Source organism: Ranitomeya imitator, chromosome 2 (assembly GCF_032444005.1).
Source record: "Ranitomeya imitator isolate aRanImi1 chromosome 2, aRanImi1.pri, whole genome shotgun sequence".
NCBI lineage: Eukaryota > Metazoa > Chordata > Amphibia > Anura > Dendrobatidae > Ranitomeya > Ranitomeya imitator.
The window spans coordinates 757,655,074-757,679,736 of NC_091283.1; the positions used below are offsets into that span (position 1 = coordinate 757,655,074).

The following is a 24,663-nucleotide window of genomic DNA, read 5'->3' on the forward strand; positions in this document are numbered from 1 at the left end:
CAATTCTGTGACCTTTCTTAACTGGCCCAGCCAGAGCCCTGACCTAAACCCAATTAAGCATCTCTGGAGAGACCTGAAAATGGCTATCCACCAAGGTTCACCATCCAACCTGGATGGATCTGCAAGGAAGAATGGCAGAGGATCCCTAAATCCAGTTGTGAAAAACTTGTTGCATCATTCCCAAGAAGACTTATGGCTGTACTAGCTCAAAAGGGTGCTTCTACTCAATACTGAGCAAAGGGTCTGAATACTTATGACCATGTGATATTTCAGTTTTTCTTTTTTAATAAATTTGCAAAAATTACATTTCTGAATACTTTCCGTAACCACTGTATGTTCAGTAAATGCACTCAATACTTGGTTGGGGCTCCTTTTGCATCAATTAGGCTAGTTTCACACTAGCGTTCAGCAAGGCTGTGGACTTCCTCTGTGAAGCCCCACCCACTGCCGCGCCTCTTCATTCAACTCCGCCTGCGGCTGCATACGTACCCTATCTTTAACATTGGGTACGCAGGCCATGCGGATGCCTCCGCATGCGTCGTGTTGAAGGTGCGGTGACTGCACCAAATTGCAACTCGTTGCGTTCGGCGCAGGTCTCCACACCATCAAAATGGCTCATGCGGAGGCATCCACATACATCGGCATGGCCTGCGTACCTAATGGTAAAAATAGGGTATGCACGCTGCATGCCGACGTAGGCGGAGCTGACCGGAGGAGGTGCGGCGGTGGGCGGAGCTTCACAGAGGACATACGCAGCCCTCCATCCACAAATGTGAAACCAGCCTTACTGCATCAATGCGGCGTGGCATGGAGGCGATCAGCCTGTGGCACTGCTGAGGTGTTATGGAAGCCCGGGTTACTTTAGTTTGCTGGCCAATCAAGCTCAGTGATACTGTTGTTTTAAACCAGGTATTGGTACTTTTGGCAGTGTGGACAGGTGCCAAGTCCTCCTGGAGAATGAAATTTCCATCTCCAAAAAGCTTGTTGGCAGAAGGAACCATGAAGTGCTCTAAAATTTCCTGGTAGATGGCTGCGCTAACTTTGGTCTTGATAAAACACTGTGGACCTACACCAGCAGATGATATGGCTCCCCAAACCATCACTGATTGTGGAAACTTCACACTGGACCTCAAGCACTCAAGCAGCTTGCATTGTGGCCTCTCCACTCTTCCTCCAGACACTGGGACCTTGATTTCTAAATTAAATGCAAAATTTACTTTCATCTGAAAACAACACCTTGGACCACTAAGCAACAATCCAGTTCTTTTTTTCCTTGGCCCAGGTAAGACGCTTCTGGCGTTGTCTATTGGTCACGAGTGGCTTGACACAAGGAATGCGACACTTGTGGCCCATGTCCTGGATAAGTCTGTGTGTGGTGGCTCTTGAAGCAATGGCTCTAGCAGCAGTCCACTCCTTGTGTATCGCCCCCAAATTTTTGAATGGCCTTTTCTTAATCCTTTCAAGGCTGCAGTTATCCCAGTTGCTTGTGCACCTTTTTCTACCACTTTTTCCTTCCACTCAACTTTGAACAGCCGGCTTCTTTAGCAACAGGCTCTCTATGCAGACACATGCAGCTGCGGAGCTGAACAGCAGATCAGCTGGAGCGATCCAGGAAGCCGGGTTCCCTCTGCAGCTTATTCGGTAAGCGCTATAGTTTGCTGAATAAGCCATGACCTGATCAAATTTGCTCATCTCTAGTGGTCTCCACAGGAACCAAAATTTATTACGTCACCCAATCCTTCAGGCCATTGGCGGTCCGGCAACTGTATGGAAAATCACACACTATGACCCACAACAGCTTCAAGAAAAAAACATTTTATTTTTTATTTACAAGCATATACCCGTTACTTCCCTTTCACCAGATGAGACCAAACATCTACATATATAGCGTGAAATATGTTATTATTAGATTGAACACGTTTCTTAGTTTCATCTCTTTATTTTGGGGTTTAGTGAAATGATGCAGCATGAAAATTCCATCAGAAATCAAAACAAAGTTGTGTTTTTCCGGCCTTATGTTGTACTGTATTACTCTGTATATTAGTCACCGCTAATGGTTAGCCTCACACATGTCTACACCCTACACCAACGCTCTGAAACATTTACTAATTTTAGAGGCTGAAAACTAACAACAGACTTGTGACCTTTGGGGCTGTCATAGGGACCCTACAGCAAAGTATGAAAATAGCTAAAGCCGTTCAGCTGGCAACAAGCTGGGAAAAAAAGGGGAAATGTTATAGGGAATCTGTCACCACGTTTATGTTACTACATCTGAGAGCAGCATGATGTGACGCTAATTTCAGTGATTTGTCACTTACTGGGCTGCTTGCTGTAGTTTTTCTAAAATCATTGTTAAATCTGTTGCAGCTCTAGCAGTGCTCTGAATGCTGAGCTCTGTATAACCCCGCCCACACCACTGATTGGCAGCTTTATGTGTACACTGTACATAGGCAGAAAGCTGCCAATCAGTGGTGGGGACAGGGCTATACAGAACTCATTAATATGGAGGACTACAAAGCAGCAGGTTTATTAATCTGTTGCTGATAAAACATTAATTTTCTGTAAAGTACTGCAAGCTGCCCATTAGGTGACACATCAGGGTCTCTTTCTCTATGTTATGCTGCTCTCAGATTTGGTGGCAAAAACCTGGTGAGAGACTCCATTTGACCCAACCTGTGTCTACTAATCCTTGTGAACGGTAATGCTGGCCATAGATAGTCAGTGTTCTCCTTGGCCTACAAAAATGGTAGTGGGTGCACCACTATACTAATAGTAAGAATATATTATAAGACCGGGTGCTACACTAAGCATGGAAAAGCAAATGAAACCAAGAAAAACAAAACCAATGCATGTTCTCCTTGGCCTAACCAGGGTCTGACACTTCAAAATAATGGGAGGTTTTCCTCATAAAAATATTCCGATTGAAGGAAGATAATTAGTGTTGTAATTCTCCATGTAAAAGTTATTTTTCATAAACTTTATTAATTTCACAGCCCTAGACTGAAACCATCATAGGCTGTCTGCTGCCAGGGAGTTTTCCCTTTGGTTGTTCTTGCACAATACAACTAAAACCATTTCTTAGATCATTCAGTGAGCACAGGATGTCAAGATTTTTGTTTTTTTTGTGCAGCACAAAAGATCATTTCATCTGATGAATGATCGTTTTGCACATTCATCGGCAGCCTGTTCATACTGAAAACTTACCGTGAAGTGAGCATTAGTAAGAACGCTCGTTCTCCATAATCTTGCTGGGGAAATGGACATTTCAGGCTGAGCCAGATTGCTGTATAACTCATACGTTGATCGCATGGCACTGCACGGACTGGCCGGCACCTCTCCTGACCCGAGCAAGACCGTATGATGAATTTCTATGCAGTTGTCAAGCTCGGGTCAGGGAACCGACAGCCAGTACGAGGTTTACGATGCGATTATCGCGCGAGAAATACCGCAGTCTGTCTCTGCTCTTAGTGGGAATTTCGCATTAGCGCAACTTTGATTTAGATGGCGTCTTGTCCAGATGGATTACAATTTAATCAGCCAGGTGGTCGAAAACACTAACTATAAAACAATGATGTTTCTGATGGCCTAGATCCATTGTTAATTATTCTAATGATTCGTTACTGGATTGAACCTGAATTATTCATGGCCTCCTCTTTAGCATAGGATGAAATTCAGGGCTAATGTACGGTTACGTACATGGATAGGACTTGTCTATAACCAACTAAGCTTTCAGAAATTGGGTAAATTACTACCATTCAGCAATGACAAAAAAGTCCTTGACTAATAACTCATAGTATTGCTAGACTGGTAACATTTTCTGCGTGTTCCTCAGGATGATCCTTTTAACTTCTCTTATTACAACAGTCGGTGCACACACAAGTCTTTATCATCTTTGGATTATTATGGGATGAGCTTCTGTCCTCCTCCTACTGCTTGGGTAAGGCGAAATCCCAGGCGGTCTCCTGGGCACATTTCCACATGGCTCTCATAAGGCGAGTAAATCCCATGTCTTTTGGCTTCTCCAGCCCCCTCATTAAACGCTGCTTCATGATGGCGATGAACTCCTTATTGCTCAGTTCCCCGTTCCCTGTCAAGAAATATTAAAGAAAGATCACTTTATGTTACAGAATGACTGCAAAGTTCCTGCCAGCTTATGGCCCATACATCATTATATGACATCCGCCAGCAAGATTAACAGCCACCAACCAAAGACTAAGCACAAAACGGCACCTTAGATATTGCACTTTATCCAACAGAAGATAATGGTAGTGAGGCATAAAGACAGAAGCAGAATATATACATTATACACATCCGTACCTATGTACACCCGCTAAAGAAAACTATGCCGTCTACACACGGTACCTAAAATAATGACTGGACAGCAAAACAAAATGTTACTGTCATGAAGGAGAGAAATTGTAAGCACCATGTATGACCATCATTATTGTGCAGCGCTCCCCGGAGCATAGTACACACCGGATACAATTTATGTGCAGGCAGAATACCTCAATACAGCCATGTTCATCTACACAAAAGATCTGAAAGCTCAGCAGACGAGCATTATGTATCAGAGCTGACAAGTACAGCAGTGCACTATGTATGTGAAGCAGTGCAGGATAGTGGCGACATCAACGCAAAGTACACTGAAAATTGTATAATAAAGGAGTACACCTGTAAGTATATCAACAGCACATAGGCAAAACGTGATACATCCCTGAAATCTGTGTTTCCGCCCCCATCTCCTGCTGTCTTCAGAGTACATAGCAAAAACCTGCTGACAGATTCCCATTCTCGACCTTGAACAATACCAGCTATGATGGCTTCCTTGTGCTTTGAATTTAGCAGTGGCTTCCTCTATGGAAGATACAGTAACCATACATTTCACTTTTAAATTGGGATATTTCTTAAAGGGAATCTGTCAGCAGGTTTTTTGCTATGTAATCTAAAGACAGCAAGAGATAGACTGAAACACAGAATTCAGGCATGTGTCACTTGTCAAGGTGTGTGCTATTTACTGTGAAGGATTTATCACTAAGGCTTCTTTCACACTTCCGTCGGCAGGCGGACGTCAGAATGCGTCGATGCGACATGTCGACGGAGGTCTTAAAAATAGTGAATAACTGATGTAACGCATCCAGTTTCCTGACGGATGCGTCGAATTAGGCGCTGCCTGAATTTCAATGTATAAAATTCTGGAGAGAGAGACGAGAGGGGGAGAGAGAGGGGGGGGGGGGGGGGGGGGGAGAGAGAGAGAGATTGATTTTTCCTAACTAGAAAATCCTTCTAGGCTTGGTCACAATACAAAAAAGGCATACGTCGCTGGATTCCAGTGTTTGACGGTCAGTGACAGATCCTGCACCCATAGGCTTCCATTATAGCCAACGACAAACAGCGCAGGATCTGTCGCTGAGCGATTTTCCAACGTGCAGAAAAACGTTCCTCTGAACGTTTTCTCTGCCTGACGGACAGCAAATTTCCGACGGATCCAGTGCATGACGAATGAAACAGATGGCCATCCATCACAATCCATAGCTAATACAAGTCTATGGGAAAAAACAGGATCCGGCAGAAAAATTTGCTAGATCCTGTTTTATCAAAACTAACGGATTTCGACGGGAGCTGAAAGACGGAAGTGTGAAAGAGGCCTTAGAGATTAACATTACTAGTCCGGCAACGCCCCCTCCTGTGATAAGCAGCTCACTGTCTATGGACTTTGTACCCAGAGAGCCAGGGGTGGGTGGGGTTAGCTTTCTCAGCTCCGCTTCAATCTAAATCCTCTGTGTGAGAACGGCTGCACCCAGCAATCTAAGTGATACCTGGTTGGATCTGGTTTCTCTCTGCCTACATCATGCTATTCTCAGATGATGTAGCAAAACCCTGTTGACAGATTCCCTTAAATATTTACAATGGCTCTGCCAGTTCTGAGGCACACATATCACAAGGTGAAATCTTACAGCGATGGACAGAATATTTTAGGGAGCTTATCAGAAGACCACTTTTGAATTTCTGTATTATTTTTGCTGCACTTAACAGAGATTTGCTAAGGCTCCCTTCATATCTTTATCAATAAAATTATTTTCTCCTGAAGTCTCCAGGCAATTCTCTCCTATGCGGTGCTAATGTCAATATTAAAGGGGTTGGCCACTTTCAGGTAAAATTTGTAAAATGCCATAAAACAGTAAACGCCTCATCAATTACGTTGGCTCTTGATATCAAGGCCCAATGCTGCCCATGGATAGCACTTGTAAGCAATGGATGCAGCCACATATTCTTCCTCATAGCTGAACACAGAAAGAAGTCAAGTGAGTAAATCTCTTGACTACTGCTATGTTGATACCCATGGACGTGAAAAGCACCATATCCATGGTCTAGGCCATCCATGGGCAAATGGAGTCCCTAAAACAAACAATTAAAGAAATCAAAGAAGGGATTTAATGCTTCCTGTCAGAGAATATTTCAGATATTTTACCTGAAAGTGATTAACCCTTTTAAGTCTGGAAGTGAATCACTGGGTGCCTGATATAGCATACAATAGCATATATTGTACACAATAAGGGTCTTTTTATAGCATAAGGAAATATATGGTGTCATTATCAAGCAAAATTTATAACATTGTATAACAGGTAATAGTAGACCTGCAATTTCTTAAGAGGCGCTGTCCACTATTAATCTGTGTTAAAAGGGAGCTGTCAGCAGGATTGTGCACAGTAACCTTCAGACAGTGTCAGGTCGGCGCCGTTATACTGCTTACAATGAAACCTTGGTTAATGAAATCCATCTTGTGGTTGTTGTTTAATCTTTATTTTCAGTTTTGAGTTAATGATATGCCCCTGCTCCAGGGCGGCCTCTGGGGGTCTTCATGTTGTGCTCTGCATAGCTATTCATCTGTATGGCTTATGACAGGTCACTGATCCCTCACTGACCTGCCCCCTATTTTACATACTGAATATAACATGTATTGAAAAAAAAAATTACATTCAGCAAGTGTATGATTTAAATTATTTTATTTAAATCATACACATTTATTCTGGGAAAAAAAAATCTTTCTCAACATGGAGCCAATGGCGCCTGCGCAGGAGCATCTATTGACAATCTGATAGATGCTGCTGCTGCGCAGGTGCTGCCGGCGCCATTTTGCTAGAAAAAAAAATTGGCCCCACCATTTTATTTTTTTCTGAATACATGTATATGACTAAATAAAATAATTTAATGCATATTATAAATGCCATTATGCTGCAGTGTAGGCGTCGACGCCTGCCTGCTGAATGTGATTTTTTTCCCCCCAATATTATATTCAGTATGTAAATTAGGGGGCAGGTCTGTGAGGGATCAGTGACCTGTCATCAGTCTGCCTTATGAATATGTAATCAGAGCACCACATGTAGACGCCCCACAGGCCGCCCCGAAGCACGAGCATATCATTAACTCAATACTGAAAATAAAGATTAAGCAACAACCACAAGATGGATTTTATCACCAGGTATCATTGTAATCAGTATAACGGCACCGACCTGACACTGTCTGTAGGTTACTCAGCACAATCCTAATTATAGGATTTCTGGCCGCTGAGACTCACCCCCTCTCAACTATCAAATGTAATATCTTTAAGTCTTTTAGAAAACATTAATATTTGAGAGTCCTCAGTGGTTGATAGGTTTTAATGGCTTTTTTCTTTTTTGTCTATCTACTGGCCAACACAGTACAAAGAAAAAAAATTCTGTATAAGACTTATTAATATCCTGAAGTTTCACTTTCCATGGCTTCCATTGAAATCAGTAGGCAGTCTATGTAATTCACAGATGTATTCCAGAGTGAAAGGTGCTACTTTTCACTATAACTTGTACATGAAATTCACTAATACAGTATTTAAAAAATGTGTTTTATAGACCAGACATACTATATGAGAAGGACCTGTCAAAACTTCAAAAGTGGCCAGATTTTACGTCTATGCTTCATTAGCGAAACAAGGACCAGAATATTATGGTGTAAAAAGACTCCCCTTCTCAGAGAAAGCGAGATAACGCAACTGACAGGCAGCTAAATCCATGCTGCAGTACTTGGCAATTGTCTGGAGGTAGCAAAAAAGAACATAGGAACATAATGTCCTCGCCTCAAATACATTAATTCCTCAAAGTGTCTCCATACGACTCATTGCAGATGTACTCCGGCCATAAGAGACGTTCAATATCTACAACTACTCTCATTTTTAAGAATGTGGTCTCTCCAGGTTTTGATTATTTTTAGACAACTGCCTGTCTCCCCAAAGTGTTACAAACACAAGATTGAAAGAGAACACAGCTCTACATTTGCAGACTTCTAGTAGTAAAATGAAATTCGCTCTGGATGGCCCTTGTTATAAAGTGACTCTCTACCTCTATCATCATGTTATTTCTGGTCCCAAAATTCTTAACCAACTCATTTTTTAATACTTTTTTGTATTATGAAAACAAAGCTTCAACCGCTCCAAATTATCTGTGTAGAAGCAAATATTAAGCACAAAATTTAGGCTTCATGTAGCCACCACTACACATACAACTGATGGTTTTAAATTGAGATAAATGTACAGTTGTGGCCAAAGTTTTGAGACTAACACTACTTTTGGTTTTCACTGTATTTTTAGATCTTTTAGCCAGATGTTTCTATGTTTCCCAATGTCATAAAACTCTATATTAACAACATTGAACCTTAATTTTCAAGACTTCAGCAATTCGCCTTGGCACCTGAATATCAGCTTCTGGACGAAGTACTAATGACAACCAGTTTTTGTCTAATCAGTGCTTGGAGTTTATCAGAGCCTCTATGTTTTTGTTTGTCAACGTACTTTTTGAGGATTGACCACATGTTCTCAACAGGATTGAGATCTGGGGAGGTTTTTGGCCATGGACGCATCTGATTTTATGACTTTATCACTACATCATTTTACTAAAGGCATTCCAAAAACAAACTTGGAACTTAGTAGTCACATACAAGGGTTATACTGAGCTACAGGACTTCCTAATATCTAGTCTACATGTGTCACGGAATTAAATATCTGGTATATGACCAATTAATAAAAGCAAACATATGATCTGGTCATTGAAAGCAGCAATAATAATTAGTCACATAGAGGCAATCTTTACATAACGGGCTTATAGTTTGTGCTCTGAGGGCAGGACGGTAATTAGATACATCGCAATAAACCATGAAGTAGCCTATGGGGCATACGCAGCAGGCAGGGACCACTTACATGCACAGCATGTGTGCTGAAAACTCCATTTACTGAAGAATAAAAAGATTCAATAGAGAACATAACTTACTTTATATACAAGACATCAAAATTATAAAATGTAGAAGGAAATCCTGCGTCTTTACAATGGATAAAAAAGGCTTTTAATGTAGAAAACTTTTGCAGTAAGTATTGTAGAGTCCTTACCACCGAAACCCAATTTACAAAACACTGCACTGTATGTGGCAACTTACAAAACAGATCGAATTGAGGATATACTGAACTAAGCAAATGTAGTGGAAAAGTCTATCCTATTGGATCAGAGCTTGTGAGTAGAGTTACATTTTTTCTAAATTTGGCTCCGATTATGATCGGCAGTGAATATTGCAAAAATGAATACAGCTGAACATCATTGGAGTCAATGGGAGTAGAAATTACCGAGTATGTTCAGAACCAATCATCAAACATAAATTCGGCACGAATAGGGTACCAATATGGCACGAAGGCGATTAATATTTTATGCAACTCCGGTCATAGCATATTTTGGTCTACTCAATATATCTACCAGTGGTTTAATAATGATTTCAAAATTATAAAATCCCCATACATGACCAAATGGATTGTGGCTCGCGACTGTCTGCCAGCTTGATGCATTAGGTCCAGATTTAGCAAACAGGTATGAAGACCGCATCTCAAAATGGTGAATTTTGTGAGTAGCCCTGCACATAATTGCAGATATGGATGCACATTTACTGGTCTTAGGGGTTTAGAGATGTTTTAGGCATGGTACGCTGGAGGTTTGTACTACCTGTTAGAGGAGGTGCTCAAAGCTGGATGTGACAGTGTGTCACACTGAATGGGGGTATTGTGGGAACCCCTGGATCTCAGTGTACTGCTCTGGAGTGATTTCTGTGGAAAAGCTTTGGTTATCATTATACCTGTAATGGGGGCTTTAGTTGACACTACTTTTGAAGAGGGTGGGAGGTGGATGTGGCTTGCGACCCTCTCTCAGTGCTAAATGTGGCTCGTGACCATCTCTCTAAGCTGAATGTGGCTCTCAAGGTCATACAGGTTGGGGACCACTGGCCTAGATGATTGGGAACTGGCCATGTCCTTATTCTGCTACCGTGTCCATGGCCCTTCATGAGTCTTATTTTAAACTTATCTCTAGGTGGTATTATGCACCGTCTCGCTTAGCATTTATTAATCCTTCCAATTCCCCTCTCTGCTGGAGGGATTGTGGACATTATGGTAGCCTTTCCCATTTGTTTTAGTTTTGTCCACGTATTAGACCTTTTTGGGATGAAATCTGTTCTGCCCATCTTAATGTGCAGAGAGTTAATTATCATGTTATTCAAGTTGTGGCCACTGGAGGTCATCAGTTGCCTACTTTTCATGTTGTTTACCAACCTTTCCCTCCTAAGAGCAATGTCTTATGGGTTAGTTCCGCCCACATTCTTCTTGTGAAGACAAGCTTCAGTAGCCATTTTTCCTCAGATCTGCAGAGAGGCACACGTGCTCCTGTCTCGCTTACTTTCTTACCCCTGTCCTAACGGATCTCGGTACGTTTATAAAGGTTTAATGCATCTTATGTTTGTGTTAGTATTTAAGCCTTATGCAGCTCCTATAGTCAGATATAGTTAGGCAGATGTGCTTTGCAGCTTGCAGTTAGGTTAATGTGTACTCTGCATTTAGATAGATGCATTCTTGTATAGAATAGGGCAGTGCTGTTAGAATTACTGTGTAATGCACTCTGTATAATTCTTGCTGTAATGTCCCAGTTATTTATGTGATTGCACCCTGTATGTGCATATACTGAAATGCTGTTATTCTTTACAGTTTTTCACCAGTCATCCACTATGATCAGTCATCCACTATGATTATTCACTGAACATCCACTTTGTACATCAACATCATTCACTATTCAATCATCTACTACGAATACTGTCCACCATTGTTGTTCAACGTTATAGTTTTGGTTATCATCACCCTAATAAATAAGACTTAAGCATCAACACAGTCTGTTTACTGGGATGTGGATGAAGGTTTAGCCGTATGTTGGAATCCACACAGCATCCTACGTAGAGGAAGACAGAACAGTGAAAAACGAGACCGCCAGTCGCAGGCGGTGATTGTAAAGTAAGAACAGATTAACTGCCTTCAGTGAAACTGATAGCCTGTCGCAGGCTGTAGTTGTTCAGACTGTACGGAACCGCTAACACCCACACTGCTCCGCATTCGGGTATCACAGCAGCCGTGGGACTATACTGCAGCCCGCCAAGAGGAGCTACATCATTCCCGCCACGCGGAAGCTCACCGCACCTAGACTCAGTTTCCCGCCAAAACACTCAGCAGTACGCAGCTAAGCGCACAATGTCTCGAAACAGCACATCCTCACTCAAGACGAGGTCACGAGCAAGCACTAACAGGTCATCATTAGCAGAGCTGGCTGCTGTCGCTCGTGCTGAAGCTGAAGCAGCCAAAGCGAGGTCCTCCTTTGCCGAGAAAGAAATGCATCTAAAGCTGAGACAAGCAGAGCATGAGGCAGAAAAGGTACGTTTGCAGGCAGAACAAACTGCACGCCTGCAAGCCGAAACCGCACGTTTGCGGGCAGAGCATGAAGCAGAAAATGCATGTTTGCAGGCTGAAACCGCACGTTTGCGGGCAGAGCAAGAAGCAGAAGGTGCGCGCCTGCAAGTGTCTCTAGAAAGACTTATGGTAGACAAAGAGGCAGCAGCTGCAATAGCTAAGGCAGAGTACTTGGAAGCCATGAAGGATCCTGATTATGAGAGACGCAGCAACGTTCTTGGAACAGATCTAGAGCAGCAAGATCCAGCTCAGCGCGTTGCAGAGTACGTTCATCGACACTCCAGCATGGACAACACCCTCGACAGACTACAACGATCAGCCTACGCCGATTATCATCGATCCAACCCCGAACTTCACTACTACAAACAAGAAGACGTCCAACACAGAGGAGTCGACCACAGCTACCGTTCCACTGAGAAGAAGGTACAGCTCCCACCTCACCTTAAAGAGACATCTTCTTCACCAGAAAGGTACTATGCAGACTGTCCGAAGCCAAGAGCGTCTCACAGGTATGGTGACGCACCACACACTAGACATGGCTATAACATACCGGCTCGTACCAACACTGATCAAGCCACCATAGACTTGGCAAAGTTCTTTGCCCGCCGAGAACTGGTAACAAAAGGACTTGTAAAGTTCACTGACAAAGCCGAAAACTACAGGTCGTGGCGAGCTTCGTTCCAGAACGCCATTCAGGGACTGGACCTTTCTAGTAGTGAGGAGTTAGATCTCCTGGTAAAGTGGCTTGGAACTGAATCGGTCAAGCATGCTAAAAGGCTAAGAGACATTAACATAGAATACCCACACATATGTTTACATAAAGTGTGGGAAAGACTTGACGAATGCTATGGGTCCGTAGAAGTAATAGAGAATGCTTTATTCAAAAGAATTGATGATTTCCCTAAGATAGGGCCCAAGGGTTATCAAAGACTTAGAGAATTGAATGATTTATTGATAGAGTTACAGGTCACCCAGAAGGAAGGTCACTTGGCTGGATTGGCATTCTTAGACACTGCTAGGGGTGTCAATCCAATAGTACAAAAACTTCCTTACAATCTTCAAGAAAGGTGGATTATACATGGTTCACGGTATAAACAAATTCATAACGTACCATTCCCTCCTTTTACTGTATTTGTTGAGTTTGTCACCCAGCAAGCCAAGATCAGAAATGACCCTAGTTTTGATTTCACTCTGTCATGTTCCACTACCCCTGGTGTCAAACCCAGTAAGACACCCGTGGCAGTCCATAAAACTGATATTGATTCCACAGGTCCTCCACACAAGACAACTAAGCCCCCTACGGAAGAGAGCGAACCTCAGGATGTCAGTAAGCAGTGTCCTCTACACAGGAAACCACATCCTCTACTAAAGAGCAGAGCCTTCAGGGAGAAGACTTTAGAGGATCGCAAAGGTTTCCTCAAGGAAAACAACATCTGCTTCAAATGCTGTGCTACGACCTCTCACTTCGCCAGGAACTGTGGAGCCAGTGTGAAATGTGCAGAATGCAGCAGCACGGATCACAATACAGCCTTGCATCCTGGACCACCTCCAGGAGTGTTGTCACAAGCAGAGGAGCACGATGAGAAACAGAAGAACACCGACGAAGACACCACTGCGGTCACCTCTCAATGTACGGAGATCTGTAAGGGACTCAAGGGAGGAAGATCCTGCTCAAAAATCTGCCTTGTCCGAGTCTATCCAACAGGCCACAGAGACAAAGCGCTCAAGATATATGCAATCCTAGATGACCAAAGTAATAGGTCTTTAGCCAGGTCCATCTTCTTTGACAACTTCAGCATTGTAGGCCCCGGTTCTCCCTACTCCCTTAGGACATGTTCAGGTACCGTCGAGACGGCGGGGAGGAAAGCAACCGGATACAAAGTGGAGTCCATGGATGGCCAGACCTGTCTGTCACTACCGACCATCCTGGAGTGCAACCAGATTCCTGACAACAGGTCTGAGATACCTTCACCAGAGGTGGCAACGTATCACCCCCACCTGAAGCGTATAGCCCACCTGATACCTAAGTTGGAACCAGAAGCGCCAATAGCTTTACTTCTGGGAAGAGATATACTACGAGTCCACAAGACTAGAGAATATATCAACGGCTCACTGAATGCTCCATACGCGCAGAGGCAAGACCTTGGATGGGTCATTGTAGGAGATGTCTGTCTAGGAGGAGCACACAAGCCGGTCTCAGTCAACAGTATGCTTACCAGCACACTAGAAAATGGACGTCCATCTCTCTTCCAGCCGTGTCACAATAGTCTGCTGGTAAAGGAACTACCGAGCAGCACTCCCCTACCTTGCCCTTTCTCAGTTCCTATCAACGAAGACCACGCCTGTGAAGGTAAACAAGACCACATAGGATGTACAGTCTTCCACAGGACGAAGGAAGACAACAAGGTAGCGATGTCTATAGAAGACAAGATATTCCTGGACATCATGGACGAACAAATTGTCAAGGATACGGCGAATAGTTGGGTCGCACCTCTACCATTTCGACCTCAGAGGAGACGCCTACCCAACAACAAGGAATTGGTCTACAGCAGATTCATCTCCCTAAGACACAAGCTTCAGAAGTCACCTGAGACGAAGGAACATTTCTTTACCTTCATGGGAAAGATATTCCAGAACCACCACGCAGAGATTGCACCTGCACTTCGACACGGAGAGGAGTGTTGGTACCTGCCCATCTTCGGAGTGTACCATCCTAAGAAGCCAGGTCAAATTAGAGTGGTATTCGACTCAAGTGCCAAATGCGAAGACGTGTCATTGAATGATGTCTTACTGTCGGGCCCAGACCTCAACAACAGACTTCTGGAAGTATTACTCTGTTTCCGTAGAGATTCAGTGGCATTTATGGCCGACATACAACAGATGTTCCACTGTTTTCTCGTCAAAGAGGAACACAGAAATTACCTGAGGTTCTTCTGGTACCGTGACAACGACCCGGACGAAGACATCGCAGAGTACCGGATGCGGGTACACATCTTTGGGAACAGTCCTTCCCCAGCGGTCGCAATCTACGGCCTCCGACATTCTGCCAAAAAGGGTGAAGAAGAGTATGGCTCGGACATCAGGTCCTTTGTGGAAAAGGATTTTCACGTGGATGACTGTTTGAAGTCCACACCGACAAGTGAGGCCGCAATCAGTCTACTAAAGAGGACTCGTGACATGCTCGCTCAGTCTAACCTAAGGTTACACAATATTTCTTCCAACAGCCGAGAGTTGATGGAAGCCTTTCCCTCTGAAGACTATTCCAGCGATCTAAAGGATTTAGACCTCAGCATCGACCCCCTTCCTATGCAGCGGAGCCTTGGATTGCTGTGGGACCTGAAGACAGATACCTTCACCTTTCAGATCAGCAAGGATGAGAAACCCTTCACGCGCAGAGGAGTTCTTTCCTTCGTGAATAGTTTATACGACCCCTTGGGGTTCGTAGCTCCAGTAACCATCCAAGGAAAGCTGATGCTCAGGGACTTCACCCAAGACACTACTGATTGGGATGATCCACTTCCAGTGGGAAAGGCTGACCTGTGGGCAGAGTGGAGGAAGTCTCTTGAAGCCCTGACCAACCTTCGTGTGAAACGACCGTATGCTCCTGTGCCATCCACAGAGGTCAAAATGCAAAACACTTTGTATTTTCTGTGATGCATCAGTCAAAGCGATTGCAGCAGTAGCGTACCTCAAATCCACAGACGTAAGCGGACAATGCCATATCGGGTTCGTTATGAGCCAGACGAAATTGGCGCCACTTCGTGAACACACGATACCCAGACTGGAACTCTGTGCTGCTGTCCTCGCAGTTGAGTTGGCCGAGCTGGTCTCGGATGCGATGGGCCTGAAGATCGGGGATGCAGAGTTCTACACCGATAGCAAGGTGGTACTGGGGTACATCTGTAACGAGACACGACGCTTCTACGTCTACGTCAGCAACCAGGTACTTCGGGTAAGAAGATCCACCGACCCTAATCAGTGGCACTATGTACCTACTCACCACAATCCTGCGGACCACGCGACTAGATCCGTTGCACCCAGTCATCTGAAGGACACTTCATGGTTCACAGGTCCTACCTCTTTGTACCGTTCGATGTCCCACATCAGCAGGCCTGAAACTTTCGAACTAGTGGGTCCAGACACAGATGAAGAGATCCGACCTCAAGTGTCTGCTCTACATACAGAGATTTCAAGCTGCCACCTCGAATCTCACCGGTTCAGCAGGTTCTCCACATGGAAGTCACTTGTTCGAGCTATAGCTTGTCTATTTCATGTAACCCAGTCCTACAAGACAGCACTTTCTAGTGATTCTGGAGATCCATCCATCCTTACTCCTGCAATGTTACTCACACAGAAAACCTGTGTCCCGAAAGCTCCACTCGGAGAATTCAATGACAAAGACCTCTACAGACGACAATGGAGGCAAGTACAAAGCGTGTCCAACGTCTTCTGGAATAGATGGAGGAAACAGTATCTCTCCACTCTGCAAAGCAGGACAAAGTGGCAGAAAGACCGCCCAAACATTCAATCTGGCGATGTTGTACTCGTCAAAGACAGTCAGTCACATCGGAACGAGTGGCCACTCGGCCTAGTCATTAAGACCCTGCCCAGTAAAGATGGGAAAGTGCGGAAAGTAGAGGTCAGAGTGTGCAAGCTTAGAGAAAACAAACTGTTCCTCAGACCCGTTACCGAGCTTGTATTATTATTTTCCCCAAAAGAACCTAATTGTAGCATCTGTTGACGCCAAGCGGGGAGTGTTCTGCCCATCTTAATGTGCAGAGAGTTAATCATGTTATTCAAGTTGTGGCCACTGGAGGTCATCAGTTGCCTACTTTTCATGTTGTTTACCAACCTTTCCCTCCTAAGAGCAATGTCTTATGGGTTAGTTCCGCCCACATTCTTCTTGTGAAGACAAGCTTCAGTAGCCATTTTTCCTCAGATCTGCAGAGAGGCACACGTGCTCCTGTCTCGCTTACTTTCTTACCCCTGTCCTAACGGATCTCGGTACGTTTATAAAGGTTTAATGCATCTTATGTTTGTGTTAGTATTTAAGCCTTATGCAGCTCCTATAGTCAGATATAGTTAGGCAGATGTGCTTTGCAGCTTGCAGTTAGGTTAATGTGTACTCTGCATTTAGATAGATGCATTCTTGTATAGAATAGGGCAGTGCTGTTAGAATTACTGTGTAATGCACTCTGTATAATTCTTGCTGTTATGTCCCAGTTATTTATGTGATTGCACCTTGTATGTGCATATACTGAAATGCTGTTATTCTTTACAGTTTTTCACCAGTCATCCACTATGATCAGTCATCCACTATGATTATTCACTGAACATCCACTTTGTACATCAACATCATTCACTATTCGATCATCTACTACGAATACTGTCCACCATTGTTGTTCAACGTTATAGTTTTGGTTATCATCACCCTAATAAATAAGACTTAAGCATCAACACAGTCTGTTTACTGGGATGTGGATGAAGGTTTAGCCGTATGTTGGAATCCACACAGAATCCTACGTGGAGGAAGACAGAACAAAATCCCTTCTCTTATTTCTATTAAACGTTCGGATTTCTCTCTGTCTCTTCAGTTGGCCCTGCTTTTGTTGAATGCAGATCAATTGACTCCACCTTTTAGGAAACTTGTTATACATATGCTTTTAGTTTCTAAGAATGCTATTGCTTTTTTTGGAAATCTTCTAAAATACCCTGTTCACAAGAAATTATTGACAAACTGGCTTTGCATAAATCCTATGAACAAAAATTGGCGTTACTGAATGGCTCATTTCCTTCCTTTTTTTTAAAAAATGGTCTCGCTGGCTGGAAATATTTCCATAAGAATTTACTGTATTTATTGTTTTGTTATTTTATTTTATTCTATTTTTACTTTTAGGGTACTGTATGTGCACGCGTTGCGGATTCTCTGCGGATCCGCAGCGTTTTTTGAGGTGCAGAAACGCTGCAGATCCGCAATTCATTTACAGTACAATGTAAATCAATGAGAAAAAAAAAATGCTGTGCACAATTTGCGGAAAATCCGCTGCGGAAACGCTGCGGTTTAAAAGAAGTAGCATGTCACTTTTTTGTGAATCTGCAGCGTTTTTGTACCCATTCCATTATAAAAAACTACAGGGGTAAAAAAACGCAGCAAATCTGCAAGAAAACTGCAGCAAAAACACACAAAAAACGCTGCGGAACCGCACAAAAAACGTGACAAATCCGCAGGTGCGTTTTCTGCCAGGAGAGGCAGAATCCGCACCAGACATTCCTAAACCTAATCCGCAACGTGTGCACATAGCCTTATGCTTCATGCCATTGCATTTATGTTAACCTTGCTCTCCCTATGTCTTGTTTTGGTTTAAAATGTTAATAAAATTGTTTGGAAAAACCAATATGGCACGAATATGGCAAATTCAGATTCGGCGACCAAATCAGAACATATTCGCTCAACTCTACTTGTGAGTTATTACTATTTTTGTGATTTCAAATAATAAAACTAAAAAAACATCTTAAATCCTAGAAATCTGACCAGCGGAACCATGACTTGAGCTTTACATGGGGAAAAAACATGGTAAGAAAGATAGAAAATTCAAAAAGAACCCCAACTGATTGTGGGCCTCCATACTCCCCAAAATGTAGGAATAGAAAGGTCCTCAGGCGTTGATAGGACACTCGTCTATCTCCTGTCCATTATACTATACCTGAACGCGAGAGAAATGGCACATATTAGTGTACTATTGTATGGGCCAGCGAGAATGTATCTGGTGAGTATGCAATGGGTACAGATTGACATTACATGTACAGTGGGGCAAAAAAGTATTTAGTCAGTCAGCAATAGTGCAAGTTCCACCACTTAAAAAGATGAGAGGCGTCTGTAATTTACATCATAGGTAGACCTCAACTATGGGAGACAAACTGAGAAAAAAAAATCCAGAAAATCACATTGTCTGTTTTTTTATCATTTTATTTGCATATTATGGTGGAAAATAAGTATTTGGTCAGAAACAAAATTTCATCTCAATACTTTGTAATATATCCTTTGTTGGCAATGACAGAGGTCAAACGTTTTCTGTAAGTCTTCACAAGGTTGCCACACACTGTTGTTGGTATGCTGGCCCATTCCTCCATGCAGATCTCCTCTACAGCAGTGATGTTTTTGGCTTTTCGCTTGGCAACAAGGACTTTCAACTCCCTCCAAAGGTTTTCTATAGGGTTGAGCTCTGGAGACTGGCTAGGCCACTCCAGGACCTTGAAATGCTTCTTACGAAGCCACTCCATTGTTGCCCTGGCGGTGTGCTTTGGATCATTGTCATGTTGAAAGACCCAGCCACGTTTCATCTTCAATGCCCTTGCTGATGGAAGGAGGTTTGCACTCAAAATCTCACGATACATGGCCCCATTCATTCTTTCATGTACCCGGATCGGTCGTCCTGGCCCCTTTGCAGAGAAACAGCCCCAAAGCATGATGTTTCCACCACCATGCTTTACAGTAGGTATGGTGTTTGATGGATGCAACTCAGTATTCTTTTTCCTCCAAACACGACAAGTTGTGTTTCTACCAAACAGTTCCAGTTTGGTTTCATCAGACCATAGGACATTCTCCCAAAACTCCTCTGGATCATCCAAATGCTCTCTAGCAAACTTCAGAGGGGCCCGGACATGTACTGGCTTAGGCATTGGGACACGTCTGGCACTGCAGGATCTGAGTCCATGGTGGCATAGTGTGTTACTTATGGTAGGCCTTGTTACATTGGTCCCAGCTCTCTGCAGTTCATTCACTAGGTCCCCCCGCGTGGTTCTGGGATTTTTGCTCACCGTTCTTGTGATCATTCTGACCCCACGGGGTGGGATTTTGCGTGGAGCCCCAGATCGAGGGAGATTATCAGTGGTCTTGTATGTCTTCCATTTTCTAATTATTGCTCCCACTGTTGATTTCTTCACTCCAAGCTGGTTGGCTATTGCAGATTCAGTCTTCCCAGCCTGGTGCAGGGCTACAATTTTGTTTCTGGTGTCCTTTGACAGCTCTTTGGTCTTCACCATAGTGGAGTTTGGAGTCAGACTGTTTGAGGGTGTGCACAGGTGTCTTTTTATACTGATAACAAGTTTAAACAGGTGCCATTACTACAGGTAATGAGTGGAGGAAAGAGGAGACTCTTAAAGAAGAAGTTACAGGTCTGTGAGAGCCAGAAATCTTGATTGTTTGTTTCTGACCAAATACTTATTTTCCACCATAATATGCAAATAAATTGTTAAAAAAACAGACAATGTGATTTTCTGGATTTTTATTTCTCAGTTTGTCTCCCATAGTTGAGGTCTACCTATGATGTAAATTACAGACGCCTCTCATTTTTTTAAGTGGTGGAACTTGCACTATTGCTGACTGACTAATTACTTTTTTGCCCCACTGTATATAATGTATATTGTGGTATACGGTATATATATATATATATATATATATATATATATATATATATATATATGTGTGCAGTCCAAGCACCACTGTATGAGCAAACCCAACTCTAAAATTTATTGTCTTGAAATAAACAATACACCTTAAAGAGGTCTGTCAATATCAAACGATCGAGAAGGGTAAAATAAAGCGCATAACAGTAATGAAGCAGGCCTCGGAGGTAAAAAAAAATAAATTATTACCATGTAGAATGGCCATGTGAAATTCCCCTGAGTGCAACTGTAGGGAACCTTGTGGTTGAGAAGCCATGAATAAATAGAAATGATTATGCATACTCACCGTCACAGTCGAAGAGAGCAAAGACTACATCACAAACATGGTCTGAGAGCTCCACCTTCGCCACCGTCCTGGCAACTTGCTGCATAGTAACTGGAGATAGAACAACAAGGGAGCAGAGTCATAAATGAAGGCCATTAAAATACAAATCCCAAGGGTACACACAACAAGGGAGCTGGGTGTGATTTAGCTCTTATTAGCGTTTGTGAGCGCTGCATGTCATAAGAAATAACTTATGTAAAGTAAGACTATTGATTTTACAACTTTCAATGTCTTAAAACGCTGGAAGAATTGAAGCCTTCCAAAAAATCAGAATGAAGACGCAGAACCTGCACATTAGATCAATAAGGACCTAATGGCTACCCATAAAGAGTTCCTCCACATCTGCCACACCTATGTTTTCAATACTGGATGCACAATAAAGCAATTTTCCTAAGTTACTTATGTTTATAGTTTTGTTGCTTTGCGGACGTGTCAGGAATCTTCAATATATTTGTATTCACTGTTTCCTAGTAGGAAGCTTTGGTCCATAGCAGCCTACAATGCAGATCTGTATGATGGGTGTGTTCAGGGCTGTGGAGTCAGAAGCCAAACCTCTAACTCCACAGCACTGGTCACTGAGCATGTACAGAAAGTGAAGCACAGATTCATCTCCACTAAAAGCAGAGATCCTTAGATCAGACATTTATACGACATTTCATAACTTTCACAAATTCTTATGAAAAGATTTATAGCACATCTTGCACTGAACTACTCTACCCAATTTTATATATATTTTAGAAGTCGGAGTCTGTCCATTTTATACAGACTCAATCAAAATGCACACTTACTCCACGCCCCTGGTGTGCATGGCGTAATAAATGGAAATTTAAATAAACACTGAGCTAAGAGAATGAATCCTTAATTGGATTAGATTAGTGGTGTGAAAAATGTATAATCCCAATATCCAAGTGAGATCAGAGGGCTGGTGCCCTCACTGTCTCTGGGGCAGATTCCTCAGATTTTGTAGACAGTCATTATTTAGTTGTGTAAAGTAAATAAAAGACTGTAATGAGTTTGTATTCCCAAACCCTTCAATGTTTTTATGATTTAAAGTTGCCCTCTAATATGACAACTTTCATATTGTTCTTGTTTTGTCCTGGACCACAGAAATGTTTGGCCACCGATACATTTTTAAAAATTGTTTTCATCTGTAATTTGGTGGCGAAGAGACCTCATCCTTGCTCTTAGTTTCTGTGAGAAACAGAGCAAGGATGGGGTCTCTTCTCAACATGGCATATGAGAGGAGGGGTGAGAGACATGGCATATGAGACGGGGGAAAGACATGGCACATGAGAGAGGGGTGAGAGACATGACATGAGAGGGGGAGAGGCACATGGCATATGATAGGAGGTAGAGACACATGGCATATGATGGGGGGAGAAAGACATAGCATAAGAGAGGGGGGAGAGAGACATGGCATATGAGAAGAGGGAGAGAAACATGGCATACGAGAGGGGAAATAATGCACTTTCCATAGGCCTCCATATAATATAATGGACTCCTCATAGGCCTCTATATAATATAATGGACTCCTCATAGGCCTCCATATAATACAGGGTGGGCCATTTATATGGATACACCTAAATAAAATGGGGAATGTGTTTGTGGCACATTAGTACTGTATATGGAAGTTGGAAAACTTTTCAGGATGGGTGGTGACCATGGCGGCCATTTTGAAGTTGGCCATTTTGGATCCAACTATTTTTTTTCAATGGGAAGAGGGTCATGTGACACAAACTTATTGAGGATTTCACAAGAAAAACAATGGTGTGCTTGGTTTTAATGTAACTTTATTCTTTCATGAGTTATTTACAAGTCTATTACCACTTATAAAATGTGTTCAAAGTGCTGCCCATTGTGTTGGATTGTCAATATAACCCTCTTCTCCCATTCTTGACACTGATGGCAACACCACAGAAGAAAGGCTAGCACAGGCTTCCAGTATCAGTTGTTTCAGATGCTGCACATCTCGTATCTTTACAGTATAGACAATTGCCTTCAGATGACCCCAAGGATAAAAGTCTAAGGGGGTCAGATCGGGAGACCTTGGTGGCCATTCATCTGGCCCACGATGACCAATCCACTTTCCAGGAAACTGTTCATGTAGGAATGCTCGGACCTGACACCCAAGATGGTGCACCACCACATCACCACAGAAAGTTGATATCACCAACCATTCCCATTTTATTTAGGTGTATCCATATACAGTGGGGAAAAAAAGTATTTAGTCAGTCAGCAATAGTGCAAGTTCCACCACTTAAAAAGATGAGAGGCGTCTGTAATTTACATCATAGGTAGACCTCAACTATGGGAGACAAACTGAGAAAAAAAAATCCAGAAAATCACACTGTCTGTTTTTTTAACATTTTATTTGCATATTATGGTGGAAAATAAGTATTTGGTCAGAAACAAAATTTCATCTCAATACTTTGTAATATATCCTTTGTTGGCAATGACAGAGGTCAAACGTTTTCTGTAAATCTTCACAAGGTTGCCACACACTGTTGTTGGTATGTTGGCCCATTCCTCCATGCAGATCTCCTCTAGAGCAGTGATGTTTTTGGCTTTTCGCTTGGCAACACGGACTTTCAACTCCCTCCAAAGGTTTTCTATAGGGTTGAGATCTGGAGACTGGCTAGGCCACTCCAGGACCTTGAAATGCTTCTTACGAAGCCACTCCTTCGTTGCCCTGGCGGGGTGCTTTGGATCATTGTCATGTTGAAAGACCCATCCACGTTTCATCTTCAATGCCCTTGCTGACGGAAGGAGGTTTACACTCAAAATCTCACGATACATGGCCCCATTCATTCTTTCATGTACCCGGATCAGTCGTCCTGGCCCCTTTGCAGAGAAACAGCCCCAAAGCATGATGTTTCCACCACCATGCTTTACAGTAGGTATGGTGTTTGATGGATGCAACTCAGTATTCTTTTTCCTCCAAACACGACAAGTTGTGTTTCTACCAAACAGTTCCAGTTTGGTTTCATCAGACCATAGGACATTCTCCCAAAACTCCTCTGGATCATCCAAATGCTCTCTAGCAAACTTCAGACGGGCCCGGACATGTACTGGCTTAAGCAGTGGGACACGTCTGGCACTGCAGGATCTGAGTCCATGGTGGCGTAGTGTGTTACTTATGGTAGGCCTTGTTACATTGGTCCCAGCTGTCTGCAGTTCATTCACTAGGTCCCCCCGCGTGGTTCTGGGATTTTTGCTCACCGTTCTTGTGATCATTCTGACCCCACGGGGTGGGATTTTGCGTGGAGCCCCAGATCGAGGGAGATTATCAGTGGTCTTGTATGTCTTCCTTTTTCTAATTATTGCTCCCACTGTTGATTTCTTCAGTCCAAGCTGGTTGGCTATTGCAGATTCAGTCTTCCCAGCCTGGTGCAGGGCTACAATTTTGTTTCAGGTGTCCTTTGACAGCTCTTTGGTCTTCACCATAGTGGAGTTTGGAGTCAGACTGTTTGAGGGTGTGCACAGGTGTCTTTTTATACTGATAACAAGTTTAAACAGGTGCCATTACTACAGGTAATGAGTGGAGGAAAGAGGAGACTCTTAAAGAAGAAGTTACAGGTCTGTGAGAGCCAGAAATCTTGATTGTTTGTTTCTGACCAAATACTTATTTTCCACCATAATATGCAAAAAAAATGATAAAAAAACAGACAATGTGATTTTCTGGATTTTTTTTTCTCAGTTTGTCTCCCATAGTTGAGGTCTACCTATGATGTGAATTACAGACGCCTCTCATCTTTTTAAGTGGTGGAACTTGCACTATTGCTGACTGACTAAATACTTTTTTGCCCCACTGTAAATGAACCACCCTGTATAATGGATTCCTCATAGTCCTTCATATAGTATAACTAGCTGAAGAGCCCGGCGTTGCCCGGGCATAGTAACTAACTGTGGTTAGTTATAACAAATTATGATTATCCTCCATCCCATAGTCCCGTGCCCATATATCCATCATAAATAACCTCCATCCCATAGTCCCATGCCCATATACCCATCATACACATCCTCCATCCCATAGAGCCAAGCCCATATACCCATCATACACATCCTCCATCCCATAGTG

General features: G+C 43.0%; 1 protein-coding gene across 1 annotated transcript in view; it reads right to left on the minus strand.

The window, feature by feature from the left end:
* Positions 1-1,799: 1,799 nt before the first annotated feature.
* MICU1 (mitochondrial calcium uptake 1) overlaps positions 1,800-24,663 on the minus strand; it is a 263,538-nt gene continuing 240,674 nt past the window's right edge. The window contains exons 11-12 of the mRNA XM_069753326.1: positions 20,547-20,636; positions 1,800-4,087 (exon numbers count right to left, since the gene is read on the minus strand). Of these exons, the coding sequence (XP_069609427.1) occupies positions 3,927-4,087; positions 20,547-20,636 (251 nt within the window). The 3' untranslated portion in view covers positions 1,800-3,926. The remainder of the gene's footprint in view (positions 4,088-20,546; positions 20,637-24,663) is intronic.